Source organism: Thamnophis sirtalis, unplaced genomic scaffold (genome assembly GCF_051295495.1).
Source record: "Thamnophis sirtalis isolate CommonGarterSnake01/CBP01778 unplaced genomic scaffold, rThaSir2_p1.2 scaffold_5, whole genome shotgun sequence".
Taxonomy (NCBI): domain Eukaryota; kingdom Metazoa; phylum Chordata; class Lepidosauria; order Squamata; family Natricidae; genus Thamnophis; species Thamnophis sirtalis.
In genome coordinates this window covers 97,422,132-97,440,153 of record NW_028261385.1, presented here as the reverse complement: position 1 = coordinate 97,440,153, position 18,022 = coordinate 97,422,132, and the positions used below count along the sequence as shown (strand labels likewise).

General features: G+C 40.0%; 1 protein-coding gene across 2 annotated transcripts in view; it reads right to left on the bottom strand.

Annotated features, from left to right (window-relative positions):
- KCMF1 (potassium channel modulatory factor 1) overlaps window positions 1-18,022 on the bottom strand; it is a 68,472-nt gene extending 50,450 nt beyond the window's left edge. Inside the window, exon 1 of one of the 2 annotated variants that reach the window (XM_087716255.1) lies at window positions 17,886-18,022. In XM_087716255.1, coding sequence (XP_087572381.1) covers window positions 17,886-17,901 — 16 coding nt within the window. In that variant the 5' untranslated portion in view covers window positions 17,902-18,022. Of the gene's footprint in view, window positions 1-15,605; window positions 15,629-17,885 lie in introns of those variants that run through there. The other variant, XM_087716256.1, reaches the window with a different exon arrangement.

The window sequence follows — 18,022 nt, the reverse complement described above, 5'->3', positions numbered from 1 at the left end:
TTGTCTGTAGCAGTCTCAGCCTCCTGCAGACTTACCAGTATTCCAAGAACATCGGGCTACCTTCCCCTCCCTGAGGAGCGAGGCCTCTCTCCTGGAGGATAAGATCAGAGAGAACTTGACCTTTCTGAGGACAAGGGTCTAACCCCTGATCCTACTGCCTTTACACCTTTATTCCCACCAGTCCTATTCAAATCACTATTATACAAGGCCAGGGCCAGGGCCCGAGTGGGAACCAAGCCCCCTGCCCCAGAAACACCCATGGGGCAGCAGGACCCAGGAGAATGGCTATTCTCTGAGCCTCTGGAAGAATGGGAAGAGATTCCAGTTCCTAAACTATTCTTGGATGTAGTCCAAAAACAATGGTCTCGACCAGGCTCTTTTCCACTCCCGGTGTGAATGACAGGCGGTTCTATAATATGGCGTGTGAACTCACCCAGGTGCCAACTGTAGATGCCCCAGTGGCGACACTTGCTCCTCTTCCTCAATAATGTCAGGCAACATAGCGGACAGCTTGAGGGCAGAGGACAAAAGATCTGAACTGATTCTACATAAAATGTACCAGTCTCATGGGCTAGTACCATGGGCTATTCAGACAGCCTCTTCACCCTCCTTTTTTAACTGTACATCCTTGATTTGGCTTCGTCAGTTACAGGAAAGAGTTTCACCCCAGAATGTTTGGTTACAGCAAGACATAAATAAGTTGTTGGCTGCTATGAAGTTCTCAGCAGATACCACACTAAACTCTGTGAAATATGCCTCCAGAGCTCTTTCATCATCTGTTACACCTCGGAGAATGCTGTGCTTTCACAATTGGCAGGCGGACGCTAAATCAAAATGGAGACTAGCTACACAGGAAACTTCCTTTTCGGGGAGTCTCTAGACCTAATCTTAATAGAGAACAAAGACAGGCGCAAGATATTACCCACTGTGACCAGACAAGCGGAACATTGTCCCTCTCCACATTTCTGCAGGCCGGCCTTTTGGTCTCCAGATCCTGAATTCCATCCACAGCAGAGATACTTTCCTTCGAGAACAGACAACCTGATAGATCTTTCTTTCAAGACAGATCTAGATTCCAATACCAAAACAAGCAGCCCTTTCAGGGGTCTGGCACCTGCTCCTTTCACAGGCCTAAGTTACTCACAATCCATTTCTCCTATAGGCGGTCTTATTTGCGTATCTATGGAAAGGGATCACATCGGACACATGGCTCCTCAGCACTGTCAGATTCGTCTTCAGTTTAGAGTTTCACTCCACACCCCCAAACCACTTCAAGATTTGCTCTGTCTCTAAAAACAAAACAAAGCACGGCCTCATGCGGACTGCAATCCAACACTTGTTGAGAGCCAGGCCGTCAAAGTAGTCCCAGAGGTCCAGAGGAGACAGGGATTCTATTCCAATCTGTTTGTTGTACCGAAGAGTTCGGGGGTGGTGGAGGGCAATACTAGATCTCAAAAATTTGAATGTCCATTTTATTTACAAGATTTTCAAAATGTCTTCACTCCGATCAATGCCTGGAAGACATTTGGGGGGGAGATTACCTTGCCTCTATAGACTTGACAGAAGCATATCTTCACATTATGCTTCTTCCAGATCAAAGCAGGTTCCTCTGCTTTTTGTATCCAGGGGTTCACTACCAATACAGGGCTCTGCACTTCAGCCTTCCCTCGGTCCCCAGAGCCTTTACCAAGGTTCTGGCAGGGGTAGCCACTCACCTCTGCCCCATTCCAGTAAGACTACAGTGCTACATTGACGATATTCTTATCTAGGCAGATTCCCCTTCTCGGACACAGCAGGACCTTCAGTTAACGATTCAGACACCAAAGGACGATGGCTTCTCGGTCAATTTTGAGAAAAGCCCCACTACTCAATTTCTCAACTTAGGAGAGTAGATAGATACCAGAATAGGGGAGGTGTATCTGTCCCAGGACCGTTGGGACAGTTTCGGGGTCTTGATACATCAAATTCTGAAGGAACACACGGTTCCCATATCTCTTCTATCATGACTACTGGGAAAGATGATCTTGTGTATAGACATTGTGCCCTGGGCATAGTTGCATGCCAGGGCACTACAGTGGCTCCTCTCCCCATTCCAACGGAGGGGCAGCTGTGCTTCCAGCGTCCAAATTCAGGTCTCATCACCAATACTACTCTCTCTACGATGGTGGACATCTCCAGCTCTGTCCAGGGGTTGCACCTTCAGGGAACCACCTGACTTACGGTGATCACAGATGCAAGCCTCTTCGGCTGGGGGACTCTTCTCCACTTGCACCTGGCTCAGGGACGATGGTCACAAAGTGAGCTGAGAAACAACATAAATTGGTTGAAGCTCCAAGCAGCGCATCTGGCCTTTCGCCACTTTCAGGACTTGCTCTGGGGACAGCACATCCTACTCCTGATGAACAATGTGGCTGCAAAGGCCCAAATTAATTAGCAGGGAGGGACTCATCCCAGAGCCCTCTGGATCGAGGTGGAAAGATAGATCATTGGGCAGTGAAACATCTCCTGTCGATCAAGGCCAAGCACATCTCGAGGGTGTCAACTCAACAGGAAGATTGGCTCAGCAGGGCCACAGTGGACCACGGCAAACGGCAGTTGCACCCTGCCCTCTTCAGAGAGATCTGTCAGAATTTCAGCCCTTCGGAAGTGAACTTGTTCGCAACCCTGATGAACGCTCAGCTGCCAAGATTCTTTTCCCGTTTTCTGACCCTGGGAGCAGAGGGTTCCAACACCATGCGCAGTCAATGGCCCAAGGGGTTACTCTATGCATTCCTCCTTCCTCTAATTCTGGAGTTTTTAAGAAAGATAGCATCAGAGAGGGCGGAAATCCTGTTCCTGGCCCCTCATTGGCCAAGGTGGCCTTGGTTTGCGGACATAGTGAGCCTATCTCTATCCAAAACCTGAAGGTTTCCTCAAGAGAAAATCTCCCTTTGCCAGGGGTCCTGGCCCATCTGGAGCCACAATGGCTTAAGTGGACCATGTGGCACTTGAAAGGGGCCTCCTGAGGAAAGATAATTTCTCCTCCAGGGTGACAATCGAAGCATCCAGACAACTGTCCACCACCAGGATTTATTATGCTACATGGACTTCCTTCATTAGGTGTGCCAAAAAGATCACCTAGACCCTAGTGGCTTCTGGATGGCCTGGATAGGGATCTCTCCCACAACACAGTTTACAGACAGGTGGCAGCACTGTCCACCATGTTGGCAAGTGAGGGATGGGGGAGCCTGGCTCAGCACCCTGTTATCAAGAGATTCATCAGAGGTGTAGCCAATCTGAAACCCCCGGTAGTTCAGAGATTTCCCACCTGGGACCTATCCAAGGTTTTGCAGGCTCTCATAACTGAACCTTTCAAACCCCTTAGGACAATCAACCTTCACACCCTGACTTTTAAGGTAGCATTTTTGGTAGCCATAACATCAGCTAGTTGCATATCAGAGCTAGTGGCCCTCTCTGTGAGGGAGGACCTTTGTATTTTTCATCCAAATAAAGTAGTCCGCCAACTGGATCCTTCCTTCATATCTAAAGTCAATTCCTGGTTCCACCGGGCTCAGGAGATCATTCTTCCTGACTTCTGTCCTGGATCATCCCATGATTTGGAACGGAAGTGGCATAAATTAGATGTTAGGAGGGCTCTCTGAATTTACATGAAGAGGACCTCCTCCTTTAGGAGAATGGAGGCTCTCTTTGTATCGTTGGCTGAGGGCGTGTATCGTGCAAGCCTATGAGGATCAAACCTTACTAGTGCCGAGTGGAATAACGGCCCACTCAACTAGAAGCACTGCTACAACAGCGGCATTGACTATCCAGGCTCCCATTGAAGGTATCTGCAGGGCAGCTACTTGGGCTTCACCGTCGCCCTTCATCTGGCGTTATAAGCTGGATGCTTTTGCATCTGCGGAGGCTTCCTTCGGATGAAGGGTCCTTCAAAGAATGCATACATCAGGGACTCTGATCAGTCAGTTCCCCGCACTTAGGACTTCTGCTCTGGTATGTCCCATTCTTGGACTCTCACCCAACCACACTGGAGAAGGAATGTTGATCCTACCTGATACGTTGCTTCTCAGTGGGTTGCGGGAGAGTCCAAACCCACCCTATAGATGGTAGGTCTGTAGTCCAGGGGCCCAGAAGGCTTTTAGATCAGGCCATTTATTCACAGCTGCGCCTTCATCGAAACTGGAACCAGACAGATATGGAAGCATGGCTACAATTTGATGACTCAATCTCTGGGCAGAAAGGACATGTTAACCCATTCTTGGACTCTCCCACAACCTACTGAGAAGCAACATATCAGGTAGGATCAATGTTCCTTTTCTGACATGCCAATTAAAAAATTAAAGTCTCGTGCTATTTGTAATGTTATCACACTATTGAATTTAAAAACTCTAGATGAAATACATCCCAAAGTACTAAAACAACTGGACAACTGGATGAATTGGACACCAGAAATCCCGGAGAACTTACAGCTGGGATAGAGAAAACATAACTCTTCAGAAACAGAAAAATTCAGCAAACTACAGATTGATCACTTTGACAGAGAAACCAACAACCCAGAAAACTTGTAGACTCCCCTTCATAAAATATATTCAAGCACCTCTCTAGGATTTTACAATCTGGGTTCCTATACTATGCAAGGGGCTGCATTTGAGGGCTCAAATGGCTTCTTCCAACTCTGTAAATTAAAATGGAATGTTTTCAGGACAAATGAAAAACAAATCACGCAAATCTCATATACCATATAAATTATTTTTAAAATTTTGGTTATTAAATCCAATCATCATATTTTATATAGCTCCCTATGACAGTGGTCCCCAACCTTTTTATCGCCGCGGACCAGTCAGCCTTTGATAATTTTACCGTGGCCCGCTGAGCGCGCGCAGGGGTGGGAGGGCGTTGTTCGCGACGACACATTGTTTATATATCAGATTGTTTTGATTAAACAACTTTTATTTTATTGTATTAAACATGCCATACTAGGGCCTAGTATCAATGTTTGATACTGATCTGGCTGGGTAACTTTAGCCCATTCACTCTATCTAAGCCCCCCCACCTCACAAGGTTGTCGTGGGGGAAATAGGGGGTGGGAGTATTAGGTATCTTCACTACCATATATAAAAGGAGATACTATCTTAAATAACAAAGTGGGCCCCCACCTCCAAAATATACTAAAAGAAAAAAGATTCCATGTGCTCAACTAATTTTTTTTTAAATCATCACTATATTATGGACTACAGACATATATATATATATATATATATATGTATGTATGTATGTATGTATGTATGTATGTATGTATATGTATATGTATATGTATATATACATACATACATACACACACACACACACATACAGGGCGGGGCATAACCTTTTCCTAGGGGGTCACAGCAACACTTGTAATAACAACACAAATAATTCATACACCATTCGAAAGCCCATCAAAAACTGAGTTTATTGACACGATTTAATAGTCAGTATGACCACCATTAGCCCTTCGAACAGCATTCAAACGAGGTGGATAAGAACACAACAAATCTTCAAACAGTTCCGTTCGATTTTCCAGATTTTTCAACAGTTTCCAAATTCATTCTCAAAGTTTCAACCGAAACAAATTTAACATTTAATAGCTCATTCAATTCAGTTTTTTATGGGCTTTAAAATGAGGTGTCGCGGAAGTTGTAAACTGCTGTCGATCTTGCTGTGACCCCCTAGGAAAAGGTTATGCCCCGCCCTGGAAAATCTGGAAAATCGAACGGAACTGTTTGAAGATTTGTTGTGTTCTTATCCACCTCGTTTGAATGCTGTTCGAAGGGCTAATGGTGGTCATACTGACTATTAAATCGTGTCAATAAACTCAGTTTTTGATGGGCTTTCGAATGGTGTATGAATTATTTGTGTTGTTATTACAAGTGTTGCTGTGACCCCCTAGGAAAAGGTTATGCCCCGCCCTGTATATATATATTTGTTTTCTGAGGTTTTCGCGGCTGTTAGTATGTAGGTCTCTAGTTGTTCGGGTTTTCTCCCGCGTAGAATTGGAGATGTCTTGGCGACGTTTCGACGAAGTCTCATTCGTCATCTTCAGGCGGCTTCAGACTACTTCAGGTTTGGTGTTTCCAGGAGTAGTAGTTTCCACTACTCCTGGAAACACCAAACCTGAAGTAGTCTGAAGCCGCCTGAAGATGACGAATGAGACTTCGTCGAAACGTCGCCAAGACATCTCCAATTCTACGCGGGAGAAAACCCGAACAACTAGAGACCTACATACATATATATGTATGCATATATACATACCGTACGTATGTACGTACGTATATATATAATGTCCAAATAACAGGAAAAGCGCTTCAAGGACCAAAGTATATTCCTTTTTTGCAGCCTTAAGAGAACTCTCGTTTTTTGAGGCTCAGAACCAGGCATTCTCGTGGGCTGCAAAAAGGAAACGCGACCGGGGAGCGCAGCCTCCAAGAGTCCATATCACCAATAACTACGCATGGGGGGAAAGGAAATGTGTTTTGTGAGGAAGAGAAAGAGCGTGCTTCACCGATGCCCGTTGGCGAAATTTTGGAAGAGAGGCAAGAGACTTCAGGCACCGAGCCCCCACCCCTGGCTGCGGCAACTGGAGCGGGCGGGAGGCAGGGAAGGGGTGGGCAAGACCGCCACTTTTCCACCGTGCGCTGCAATAGCGGCAGCGGCGGCCTGAATCTGGCGACTGCCCCTCACCACCTCAGGCGGTGCTCATACCCTCCCCTTTCCTGCGCTACCGTTAGACTCCTCTCAGCCCCCCACCCATGCCCGCGGAGGGCGCACGCGCGCCAAAATCACGCACCCCCCCATCTCCCCTCAAAAGACCCCCCCTGCCCTCGGCTGCCCGCCGTTCTCTCTCTCTTTCTCCCTCTCCCGCCGTTCCTTCTCCCGCCGTTCCCTCCCTGGGCAACTCGGAGACGACTGAGCCGCTTTTTCTCTGGCTGCGCGGCCCGGTGCCAGGTACTCCACGGCCCGGCACCGGTCCACGGACCGGGGGTTGGGGACCACTGCCCTATGATATTGAAAGCATGTATCAGATGTTAGAAAATCTGAACGTAGGAAAAAAAGAAAAACTTAATCAAAACAGAATTTAATCTTCCATAAAGTACTTATTGTAATGCTAGCAAGATTTCCATTGTGCCATAGATAAGATCAAATATCAAATGGAGTCACATTGTATCTTTAGGATGAAAAGCAGATTAAATAGTATTTGCCTCCTTTCCTCAGTCTATAATATCTCTGTATCTACATATGATATTGAACAAGATGCCAAAGAATCCACTTGTTCGATTCAAATCTTCTGTCTCAACCAATCGGAGGAATGTATGCTTGAATCTAAAAGCACAGCAATAGGCAAACAACACTGCTGAGTTGCTCAGTAACACTAACATTCAATGGGGTTCCTAAACTACAACACAACACGGCTGACAAAATCAATAAGCAAAAATATGCTTATTCATTTCAAGGTATTGTAAGGAAGAATAATATTGTGAGATCATTGATTCCACATTAATTTGAGTTTATTTAACTGCACTTCTCCCCCTCCTTTATTTCTGTTACTAGTAGTTCTTGACTTACGACCACCACTGAGACTTCTGTTGCTAAGCAAGACAATTGTTAAGTGTGTTGCATCAGAGTTTTTGCTGTAATTGCTAAGTGAATCATGTGATGCTTGAGTAAATCCAAATCTTAGTTGCAAGCTTCCCAAAGGCATCTGGTCACTCCTCACATGGATTTTAGTACAGTCCAACCAATATTCAAAGACTATATTAGCTATCATAGTCACGTAAGAATCTAATAATGGCCAAGTAAATAATGGTGTTTATTTCAGCAAACATTAAATATATCATGAGCCTATCCATTTCTTCCCATTCACATATTTGAAAAACAAGCTATCATTTTAGAAACTGGCAGGGAAAATTGATCAAAAAACAAACAAACATCAAAATTCACTTCAATAGAAAAAGATCTACCACTGAGTACCTGCTGCAGTTCACAAAGTACTGGAGTTATAAGTGAAGGTTTTACATGAAAATTATTTCCACCTGTTCTAATTGTTCATCATAGTTTCTTGAAATGATAAAATATAGGTGTTTTTTTTTTTAAAGATAAAATATAGGTTTTTTTAAAAAAAATGGGAAAATGGGGGAGGAAAAGGGTAAGAGAGAAAAGTGGAGGGTGAAAGAGAAAAGGAAAGCATTGATTTCCAACTCCTTTTGGTGCAATAGAATAATGTACTAACATAAAACTTCAAGTTTTTACTTTTATATGATAATTATATACTAGCCATTTCTATAGCAACAAACCTATCTAATCAACAAAACCCAAAATCAAAGTTTCAATATTTTTCTACCTCAAGCACATTTCAAAAGCTGTTTCCAAGTAGAAACAAAATGGTGTCCTTTTCTTTAATAAAAGCAGTCAATTTAGCCATCTCTGCTAACTCCATCAACTTTTGCAGCCATTCGGCCATTGTGGGAATCAAAGTATCCTTTCATTTTTTTGTGCATAAAAAATCTTCTTGCTGCCATCAACATATAGAAAATCAAAGTTCCCAATTTTTTTCAAGTTCTTTATCCATTAAACTTAAAATAAGAGTCTCTGGTTTTATCTTTATATTCACTTTAAGAATCTTGTTTTAAGACGTGAATCCTACTCCAATTATTTCTTTGCTTTGTCACATGTCCACCTTAAATGATTAAAAGTTCCATCTTTATGTTTACATTTCCAAAATACAAGGTGCCTTTATACATTCTTGACAATTTGTCCAGTGTTAGATAACTAGAGATATATCATCTTATAAAGTTTTATTTTAAATTATAACAATGTTAATTTTAGATGTTTCGACCATATATTCTCTCACTGTTCAAGCATTATACTAAATCCAAAGTTCTTTGCCCATTGAATCATGAAATGCTTTACACACACATTCTCCAAGTTCAATTTCAATAGCAATTTATAAATGTTAGCATCATTACTACACAAAAGCTTCCTTGGGAGATGCCCAAAGGGGCATCTTTGAAAGAACCTTACTTTATATTTATGCCAAACTCTTAGAATGGCACATCTAACAAAGGTATTATTAAAATCAACATTTGCTTGAACCTTATCATACCACAAATAACTGTGGCATCCAAACCTTAATTAATCACCCTCTAGCTCGAGTAATCTCTTATTTTGGAGTGTCATCCACCAAAACCAAATAACAGGCATCAAAGGATAATTTCAAATCTGGTAAACCAAAACCTCCTCTTTCCTTAGCATCTTGCAATAATTAATATCTAATTCTTGATTTTTTTCCCTTGCTTGATAAACATAGAGGTGTCCATTTGTCATTGTTTAAATGGAGTATCAGTTAGAAGTATTGGTAAAGTCTGAAACAAAAAAAAGCATCTTTGGTAAAACATTCATCTTAATCACAGATTAAGATTATACCCAATGATGATAGTTGCGATTTGTCCCATAATAATATTCAAAGCAAACATTTACTCTGAAAGGAGAAAGTAATTTAACTGATCATGCTAACCAAAATATGGTATATTTGGTTTTAGCATGTTTCCTGAATTCATGAATGTTTATAATCCATAGTTTATGGATAATTTTGGCTGATTCAGTAAATCATTATTAAGCATGTATGAACTCTTATCTTAGTCAAAGTTCTGCAGATTCACTCAACCAATTTAGTTTATCAGTGCAATTCTTATGAAATGTAATCCTAATTGAAATGCAAACTTTAGTGGCAGGTGTTTTATCTATGTCATTTAAAACAACAATAATATACCATATCTCTAAACCCAGAAAATTGTGCTGAAAAAGTTGATTAAAACTTAAATATCCTAATTTTGATTAATGGATGTCAATTCCAAATAATCTATCAGATTTATCAGCCACTGGAAACATTTCTGCTGCTTGAGTGTCCAGTTGATAATCTAAAGTTTTATTAACTCCCCAGGTTCTTTCTTATGAAGATGCAAGATTCTAAGTCTGTCTTATTTGTATGTATGTTACTCAAATTTGTATGTAAATTGAAACAGGCTATTGTCAGTCAAATGTTTGTCTTAGTATGTAGTATTTACTTCACATTTCTATACATGTAAAACTTAAGAGTTACTTCCAACTCCACATTTTAAAAAATAATTATACAGCACATAATTGTATAGTAATGATTATTCTCCTTCTTCAAACTGACAAACAGCTGAAACCATGCAATGGTTTCATGAGCATCACCAAATATACATCCTACATATTACAAAAGACATGCACTACTTGGTGAAGCTCATGAAAAAATTATGTAGATTCAGGGATTTATGAAAACATTGTGCAGCTTCAGTAGTTCATCAGCTTGAGGATGGAGAATGCCCATCACTGTTAGTAACAAAGAGCCAAGGTGGCGCAGTGGTTAAATGCAGCACTGCAGGCTACTGCTAGATCAGCAGGTCAGCGGTTCAAATCTCACCGGCTCAGGGTTGACTCAGCCTTCCATCCTTCCGAGGTGGGTAAAATGAGGACCCAGATTGTTGGGGGCAATATGCTGACTCTCTGTAAACCGCTTAGAGAGGCCTGAAAGGCCTATGAAGCGGTATATAAGTCTACTGCTAAAAAAAAAACAGGCAGTCCATTTGTAAGTATGCATTGTCTATAAATCAAATATTCTTAACATGGGGACTGCTTATAAAACATTTTAAAATGTAGGGGGGGGGGGAGGAGTAATTGTTGCTGGATGCCAGAAATGAGAGCAACAAACAAGCTGTTCAAAGGCCCATCACTAACTTGTTATATTTTTTAGTGACACTAGTAGAATTGCTTAGTGATCACAACTGGGACTGGAAATTCCATTGCCAAGCAGAAAATCACATGATCATGATGGACTTACACTGTCACTTCCATTTCAGTCATTAAGTGAGTCACTGCTTTTATTAATCACATGGCCATGGCTTTTGATTTTAATTCTACATTCTTGATCAATGGCCGAAATGTTCACAGCGACCTTACCTATTTTATCAAAGCAGCTCACATGACAACTTTTAATTCTAGCTTAGATATAAAATATTAGAGGCAGCAAAAAATCAACAAAATCTTAAGTATACCATCTTATGTATAATAAACTGTTCTGCAGAGATCATTACACTGTCCACTATGATATTTCCTGTTTCACAAGGCGTTCATCAAACATAATGGTTCAGCTATAATGTATTATAGAGAAATAAAAAATCATTAGTACTAGATTGCTAATCAAAACTCCTTCAGTGAGGTAATGTCAACATATAAATTATAGGTATTAATGTTTACCAGATACTAGAAAACATTCAAATCAATTTATAGAATTGTGTAAAAAATGTAGTCAAAGATGACATTTCAGAAATAACCATTTAAAAGTCTACAAGCTGGCTTTAATCTAATTCAGTAGCTCTTTAATAACTAAAATGTGAAATGGTTTGTCATAAGATCTGACAATATCTAATGGAATGTGCATTTTAAAAGTATTTGTGAGGCAAATTTAAAGTGTATCAGGTAAATTAAGTGGTGAGTAAAATGGAGATCATAAGTTTTAATCAAGGTTTTGCTGAACAAATCAAAGAAATGCCTACAAAAGAGAAATCTTTCTTCCTAAGCCTTTCAAGGATACCACTTCATTTAAAAACAACAACCTAAAGCTTGCTTTCAAAAAAACTGACAGAATTATTTAGAAAAAAATTCTGAAGAAACCAAGCCATTAGCTAATAAAAGAATGTGTGTTTATAAATAATTAGGACTACAAAAAATACTAAATGTACACCTTTTAAAATAATGTATGTGCCTCCCATCTATACTTCAGTGGTAGTTATTTACAATATTCTTAAACCAAATCAAAAGGGTCAAACTTTAAATGTATATGGAAATTACAATTTTAGAAAGATTACATAAGAGGAAATTATTTTAGAAGTATGTGCAAAGTCCATTGAGAAATATCTCAGTGTTTTTCACTAATGAAAAAAATCAAGTCCATTATTAGAAGCTGAAAATAAGTACAGGTAGTCCTTAACAGTTCATTTAGTGACCTTTCAAAGTTACAACAGCACTGAAAAATGTGACTTATGGACATTTTTCAGAGTTGCAGCATCCACATGATCATGTGATCAAAATTCAGATACTTGGCAACTGATTCATATTTATGACAATTGTAGTGTCCCAGGGTCATATGATCACCTTTTACTGATCTGATCAGCAAAGTTCATGGGTAAGCCAGATTTACTTAACTACCAAGTTACTAACTTTATCAACTGCAGTGAGTTACGTAATAACTGTGGCAAGAAAGGTTATAAAATGGTGCAAAACTCACTCAACAAATGTCTCACTTAACAGAAATTTTGGGCTCAATTGTGATTATAAGTCGAGGACTACTTGTATACCATGATTTAGCTGCCCACCCTGTCAACGTGAAGTAATTACACTGAGTTGAAACTAATATAATACAGATGTGTTCTATAAATGGGCTGGAAGATCCCTACAGAAATCGCTAGATATACGATTCAAATCCTCTGTTCACCCAAATGCCAACATACAGGCACAGGCACACTACTGAGATAGAGGCCTCCAATCAAATCTGCCCCCTTCCCAAATCTCTCCTAGAATTTTCAACTCTGGCATCCTTCCAGGACATGATAGGAGATAAATATACATGGGCATTATAATGAAGTAACTGTGCTCATTTCTGCAGGAGGATGCAGGGAAAATGTGATATTAACTGAAATCTAACAAGGTTTCATCTTATTAGTTCATATTTTTTAATGTTCATAGTTTCAAGAAAGCAAAGGATAAAATTCATAAGTGCTTAAAATCAGTTTAGGCGCTGACAAGGGTGAACTATTAACAATACAGGTAAGACAGAGATACTGCTGATCAGAGATTTCAGGCTCATTACTTTCTTTGGGAAAGAAAGATTGTCAATTGGCGTATCTTTTACCAACTTTTGCTGACTCACTGATAGAACTTTTGAAAGAAAATGGAGTTGATTATTCATGTGCTAGTTACTTCCAGGTTGAGACAATGTCTTGTATCTGGATCATTTTTTAGCTACAGATTTAATTATTAGAAAATACTGGTTGCTGGCTGGCAATCTTGGTATATATACAGCACCTCGCACGCACTGTTTTCCTATTTGTTCCCCGATTGAAACAAATGTGCCAGTAAAAGTCTCCTGAACATAAGCTCAACTCCGAGTTTACATAGACTCATACTTTCCAGGTTTGGTATTTTAACAAATAAACAATCAATTCATTCTCTGGCATATTTCCTTTTTTCACTGAGATACAATCATCTACCAAGTGGAAGAAAAGAATTGCAAAACGGAAGCATTTGGGAACACAAGTGTCCTTTAAATCTAGATGTTTTTCTTCACACTGGGATTAATATAAATATATCTTCAAAGTTATCTATAACTTTGTCTATGTAACTGTTCTTAAATATTAATACAAGAATATAAAATTCTTATATACTCATGTATTTCTGTCCCTTACTACTACCCCAGCACAACCCAACTATTTTTCTTAAATTGATTTATGCTACTACTTATGTTTTCCCCAACATTGTTTAAAATTTCTCCTTTCAAATTCTTCCTCCATAAAACCAATCTTCTATAAAAACTTTTCGTCTATTTACTCCCTATATATCACTATGTCTCTGTAATAAACCATAAATTATGTCAATTCTTCATTTTCTCTCCATTTTGTGATACACTGCAATCTCTTAATTTAATACAAATTATATTAGTAAAATACATTTCCCATTATTTGAAACAGCATTCTTATATTCACAAAAAGTCACTTTTTCAATTTTTTATTAAGTAAGTCACAAGTATACTAAACTATAGTTTAATAAATCCCAATACTAGGTACAAACTTCTAAACCAAATCACATTATGGTTTACTATATTCTGTACCACAGCCACTGAGTACTTATTAGTACCAGACCTTAACAGAAGTATGCCGTGTTATAAACAATTCCTAATGGGCTTAAGCTGTACCCTTTTAATGTAGAATAATTTAAAGTTAGGCAAGCAGAAGAAATTTATTGCTTCAAGACATGGTACTTAAAAGGTTAATGACGTTAAAATCAGGTTTACTAGAAGGAACAAGGAACAAGTGTCTTTCAATCATTATTAAATCAGAAAATTAAAAATGGAATTTGGTAACTCAAGATAATAAGCCTTTGAGTACTGTAAAAAGACACTTGTCCACCATGCTGTTTATGAATTTCCCAAGGTCTTCATCACATTAGGTGCTGTTCAAAACAAATTGCTGAATTAGATGGACACTGATCATAGAAGGATGAATTCAAGATAAATAGCAAATACTGAAGCAGAATATAATGCGTACAATAACTGGAACAATGTACAAAAAAGCAGTATCGCGATTCAGCTTTATTTACATACCAGTATCTCTCCACCCCAGAGTAATCTCTGTAAGTACTATATTTTTAATTAGTTTATCTTGGAGTCTGTATTGTACAGTAATGTTTTGAAAACTTTGAGCTAAACACCAAAGAGCTAAAGTGTAGAATTCAGATATGCAAAAGCTATTCCTAGCTCAAATTTCCGTAACTAAAGATTAATATTCAAATGTTTAGGGAGATAGAGAATTGTTTATAGTGAAAACAACTGTCAACACAGAACTCCCTAAAACCTAATTAAGGAGTTCATCAGATCTTAGCTCAGTAATAGAACTATTAAACCAAATGCAAAAAAAGAGTTGCCAATAAAGGTGAGGCACATTTATCACTTTTCTGAGAAAAGAATAAATAAAGCTAGTTGCAGCATAATGGCTGCATCTAGATAAACTTCAGCAAGGATCCCAGAAGCCAGAATATAAAAGATGTTGTTATACTAGTGGAACATTATTGACTGTATCAGCAATAAACTGACTCCCTAAAAAATATGAAGACAAGTGGTGCAAATATATTCTAATATACAAGGCAAATGCCTTGCTGCTTGTAAATAATGAACAATGTGGCCCTGATAGGCTGTGGCCTCTAAGATTATCAACAGTTGGTTCTCTGGCTTCAATTCTCCATGTTAATTGTCAAACAAGAAGACAATAAACTTTTAAAGAGAATTATTACTTGCTTGCTATTGACACCTGTCCAACACATAAGGACCAGATATGGTATCTGTGCTGATTCTCTATTATAGTTAAATACTGGTATACTGAAAGTAGCGGCAAAGCTATATTGGCATCATACATTCAATATAGTTTTTCTTATGAATCCAGTCAAAATAATTTACATAGAAAACCTAACAAAATAGCAATACTTTGTAAAATTGATCAGAATAACTTTTTCTTCATCACTAAAATCTATTGAAGAATACACCAATTTTCAGTCTCTTTAACACTGACTTGGCACCTCTCAATTAATAAGCATAGGATTCAGCTGTAAAACTAAAAACATTTACAAATTAAAGTAATTTCAAATAGTTTTCCCATTTTACTGTCCGCTTACAATCTCTCCAAAATCTAGGAAGCTTTAAAAAAAAAGAAAATTCACTATTATTGCTATTTATAAGGAAATCACTCAGATGAAGAATTGGTATCAACAGGATATATACAAACCTCACAAGTACTTGGCATCTCTCCTTTATAATTTTAATCAGCATAGCTATAATGGTGCCTTATTCCGCTAGCATGCTTTAAATCTCCATACAACTTGATTGCAGCCCTTAAAAACAATTTGAAAACCATTCATTCCTCAAAAAGACAATAGTAGTCTACAGCTTTACTGAAACAAACCAAGAATTTAATTAGTCCAGCATCACTTCCAGCAGTGATCAGCCAAAAGGTTCTATGAAAACTAAGAGGAGAGCAAAAATTTTCTGCTATCATTTGGCTCCAATCTTATTCAATGGCATTCTGCCTACAACTTGAAAGATCCATTAACCTATAATGGCTAATAATTATGAGAGAGCTATCTTTCATGAATTCCCTTATTAAGCTATTTAAATTATAAAGAATAACTATATTCTGATAGTTATCAACTAATAACTGATGGAATTCCAATTATAAAAGACAATAACCAAGAGCAAATATTGAAAATCTTTGTTCAAATAAATGGTTAATTTCTTCAATAACTTTAAACGTAAAAGTGCTGTTTGTCATAGTTCTTCATTAGAGTACCACAAATCAAATGCCTGTCATGTATTTCCATAACAATATTTCAGGCCCACTGATAATGAAACCTTTAGTTTGCTTTCTCTGATACTAATCTTGCACAAATCTGAATAGAAGTTGTTTAAACAAGTAACTTCTGATTATTGACATCTTCAAAATATGAGAAGAAAGAATGATCCATCAGTCCTGCATATAATTTTCTTTCTTCTTCTTAAGGATATTATTTTCCAAATTCTTCTTATTTCAAGAATGAAAAGGCAGAGAAAGTTGAATTATCACTTTTGTAAACAAAGCAAAAGATCCTACTATATTCTGTCAACAACAAGATTTTCTCAAGGAACCATTCTTATAAAAAAAATAGTTGCAAATACCTATAAAGTACCACAAGACACAAGGATGCCTGATGAGAGAAGTACCTAAATAGTGATAATTTTACACATTGGACAAGACTATCTATAAAATTTTAAGTTTGCAGGAAATCATTTAAAAACTCAACACTTTATCAGTCAATAACATATATCCCACACATCCATCCATCAATAGCTAAATATGCCATCTGATCTGTCTCTTGTGTGTTTCTCTCCATTTGAAATTATCTTTCACTTTTCTCTGGTACCAGTACTATATACTCTTCTGGAATTCAAGAAAGGGTGCATTTAGATGAAGTTTATCCAAGTTCAGGATCAACTTCTTCCAATCTCACATTTTCCTGTGCAGGCATCTTAACCTTAGTCCAACTATCCCCAAATATACTTTTAAGTGCACAAGGTACATTCCCTCCACTTTTCGGGCCTATGATCTCCAACCGTTAACCTCCCTCCTTCCTCCCTGATATGCATTTTCCTGCGGCCTTGCCGCAAGTCGTTCTCCTCCTTAGGCTCGCCTCCTTCGCTCGATGATCACAGTTTTTAACCGGCTACGGTGGATTCCCGGTTACCCATTCCTCTCCGGCAACTACAACGCCAGTCCTCATCAAACCTTCCCCAACATCTGTCCTCCACACAGACCCTCCGTTCGCCCAGGAAAACTTTTTCCCCTCCATGCGCCCTACACCAAGCGATCATAAACCCATCCCTCTTATTTCATTCCGCAACACTTTTTACGCCCGTTAACCCTAACCCTTCAAATGGAGGCACGTCATTCCCATGTGCCGCAGGACAAACCCTCAACTCTGTCCCAGATGCCAGCCGCCCCGAAAGTCCATCCTTACTCATTCCTATGACCACCACCCCCAGCCGCGCCACAGCCATCCACCCGGCTCTCGCCCGATCCCCTTCCCTCCTCTCTCTCTCAAGGACGCCCCCCTTAAAGGCAGAGATCGTCCCGGAAACCGGGGAAACTTTCGCTCAATAACTATCCCCCCCCCAGGGTGCGGCCAGGGCCGGCCCCGAGGCTGCCAGAACCGCCTCGGCTCGGTTTTTAGGCCGCACCTCAGGCCACCCGTGGATCGGGTAGGAAGAGGGAGTCGTAACGGCCATAGGCCCCATGACAATGCAAAGCGGGGCCGGCCCGCCCTTCTGTCGCTCTGGCTGGCCCTCTCGGACGGGCTCGATCGCCGGCTTCTTCCCAGACCCACTTACTACTCCCATCACCACTCCTAGTGCAGCGTCGGCGGCGCCATGATGAGCCACCTCTACCTCGCTGCTCTTTCCCTCCCTCCCCACCAACCCCACCGCTTCCCGGTTCGTATCGCTCAGCGCCGGCCTGCTCCGGCTTCGCACTCACCTTCATGTCGGGACATCCTAGTTCAGAGGAGAAGACGGCGGCAGCGGCCTGTCCCGGCCCAGCCCAGGCCCGTCCCGGGCTCCAGTTCCCCCCTCCCACCCACCCCCCGGCTCTCGGCTGCTCGGCGCCCGCTCTGC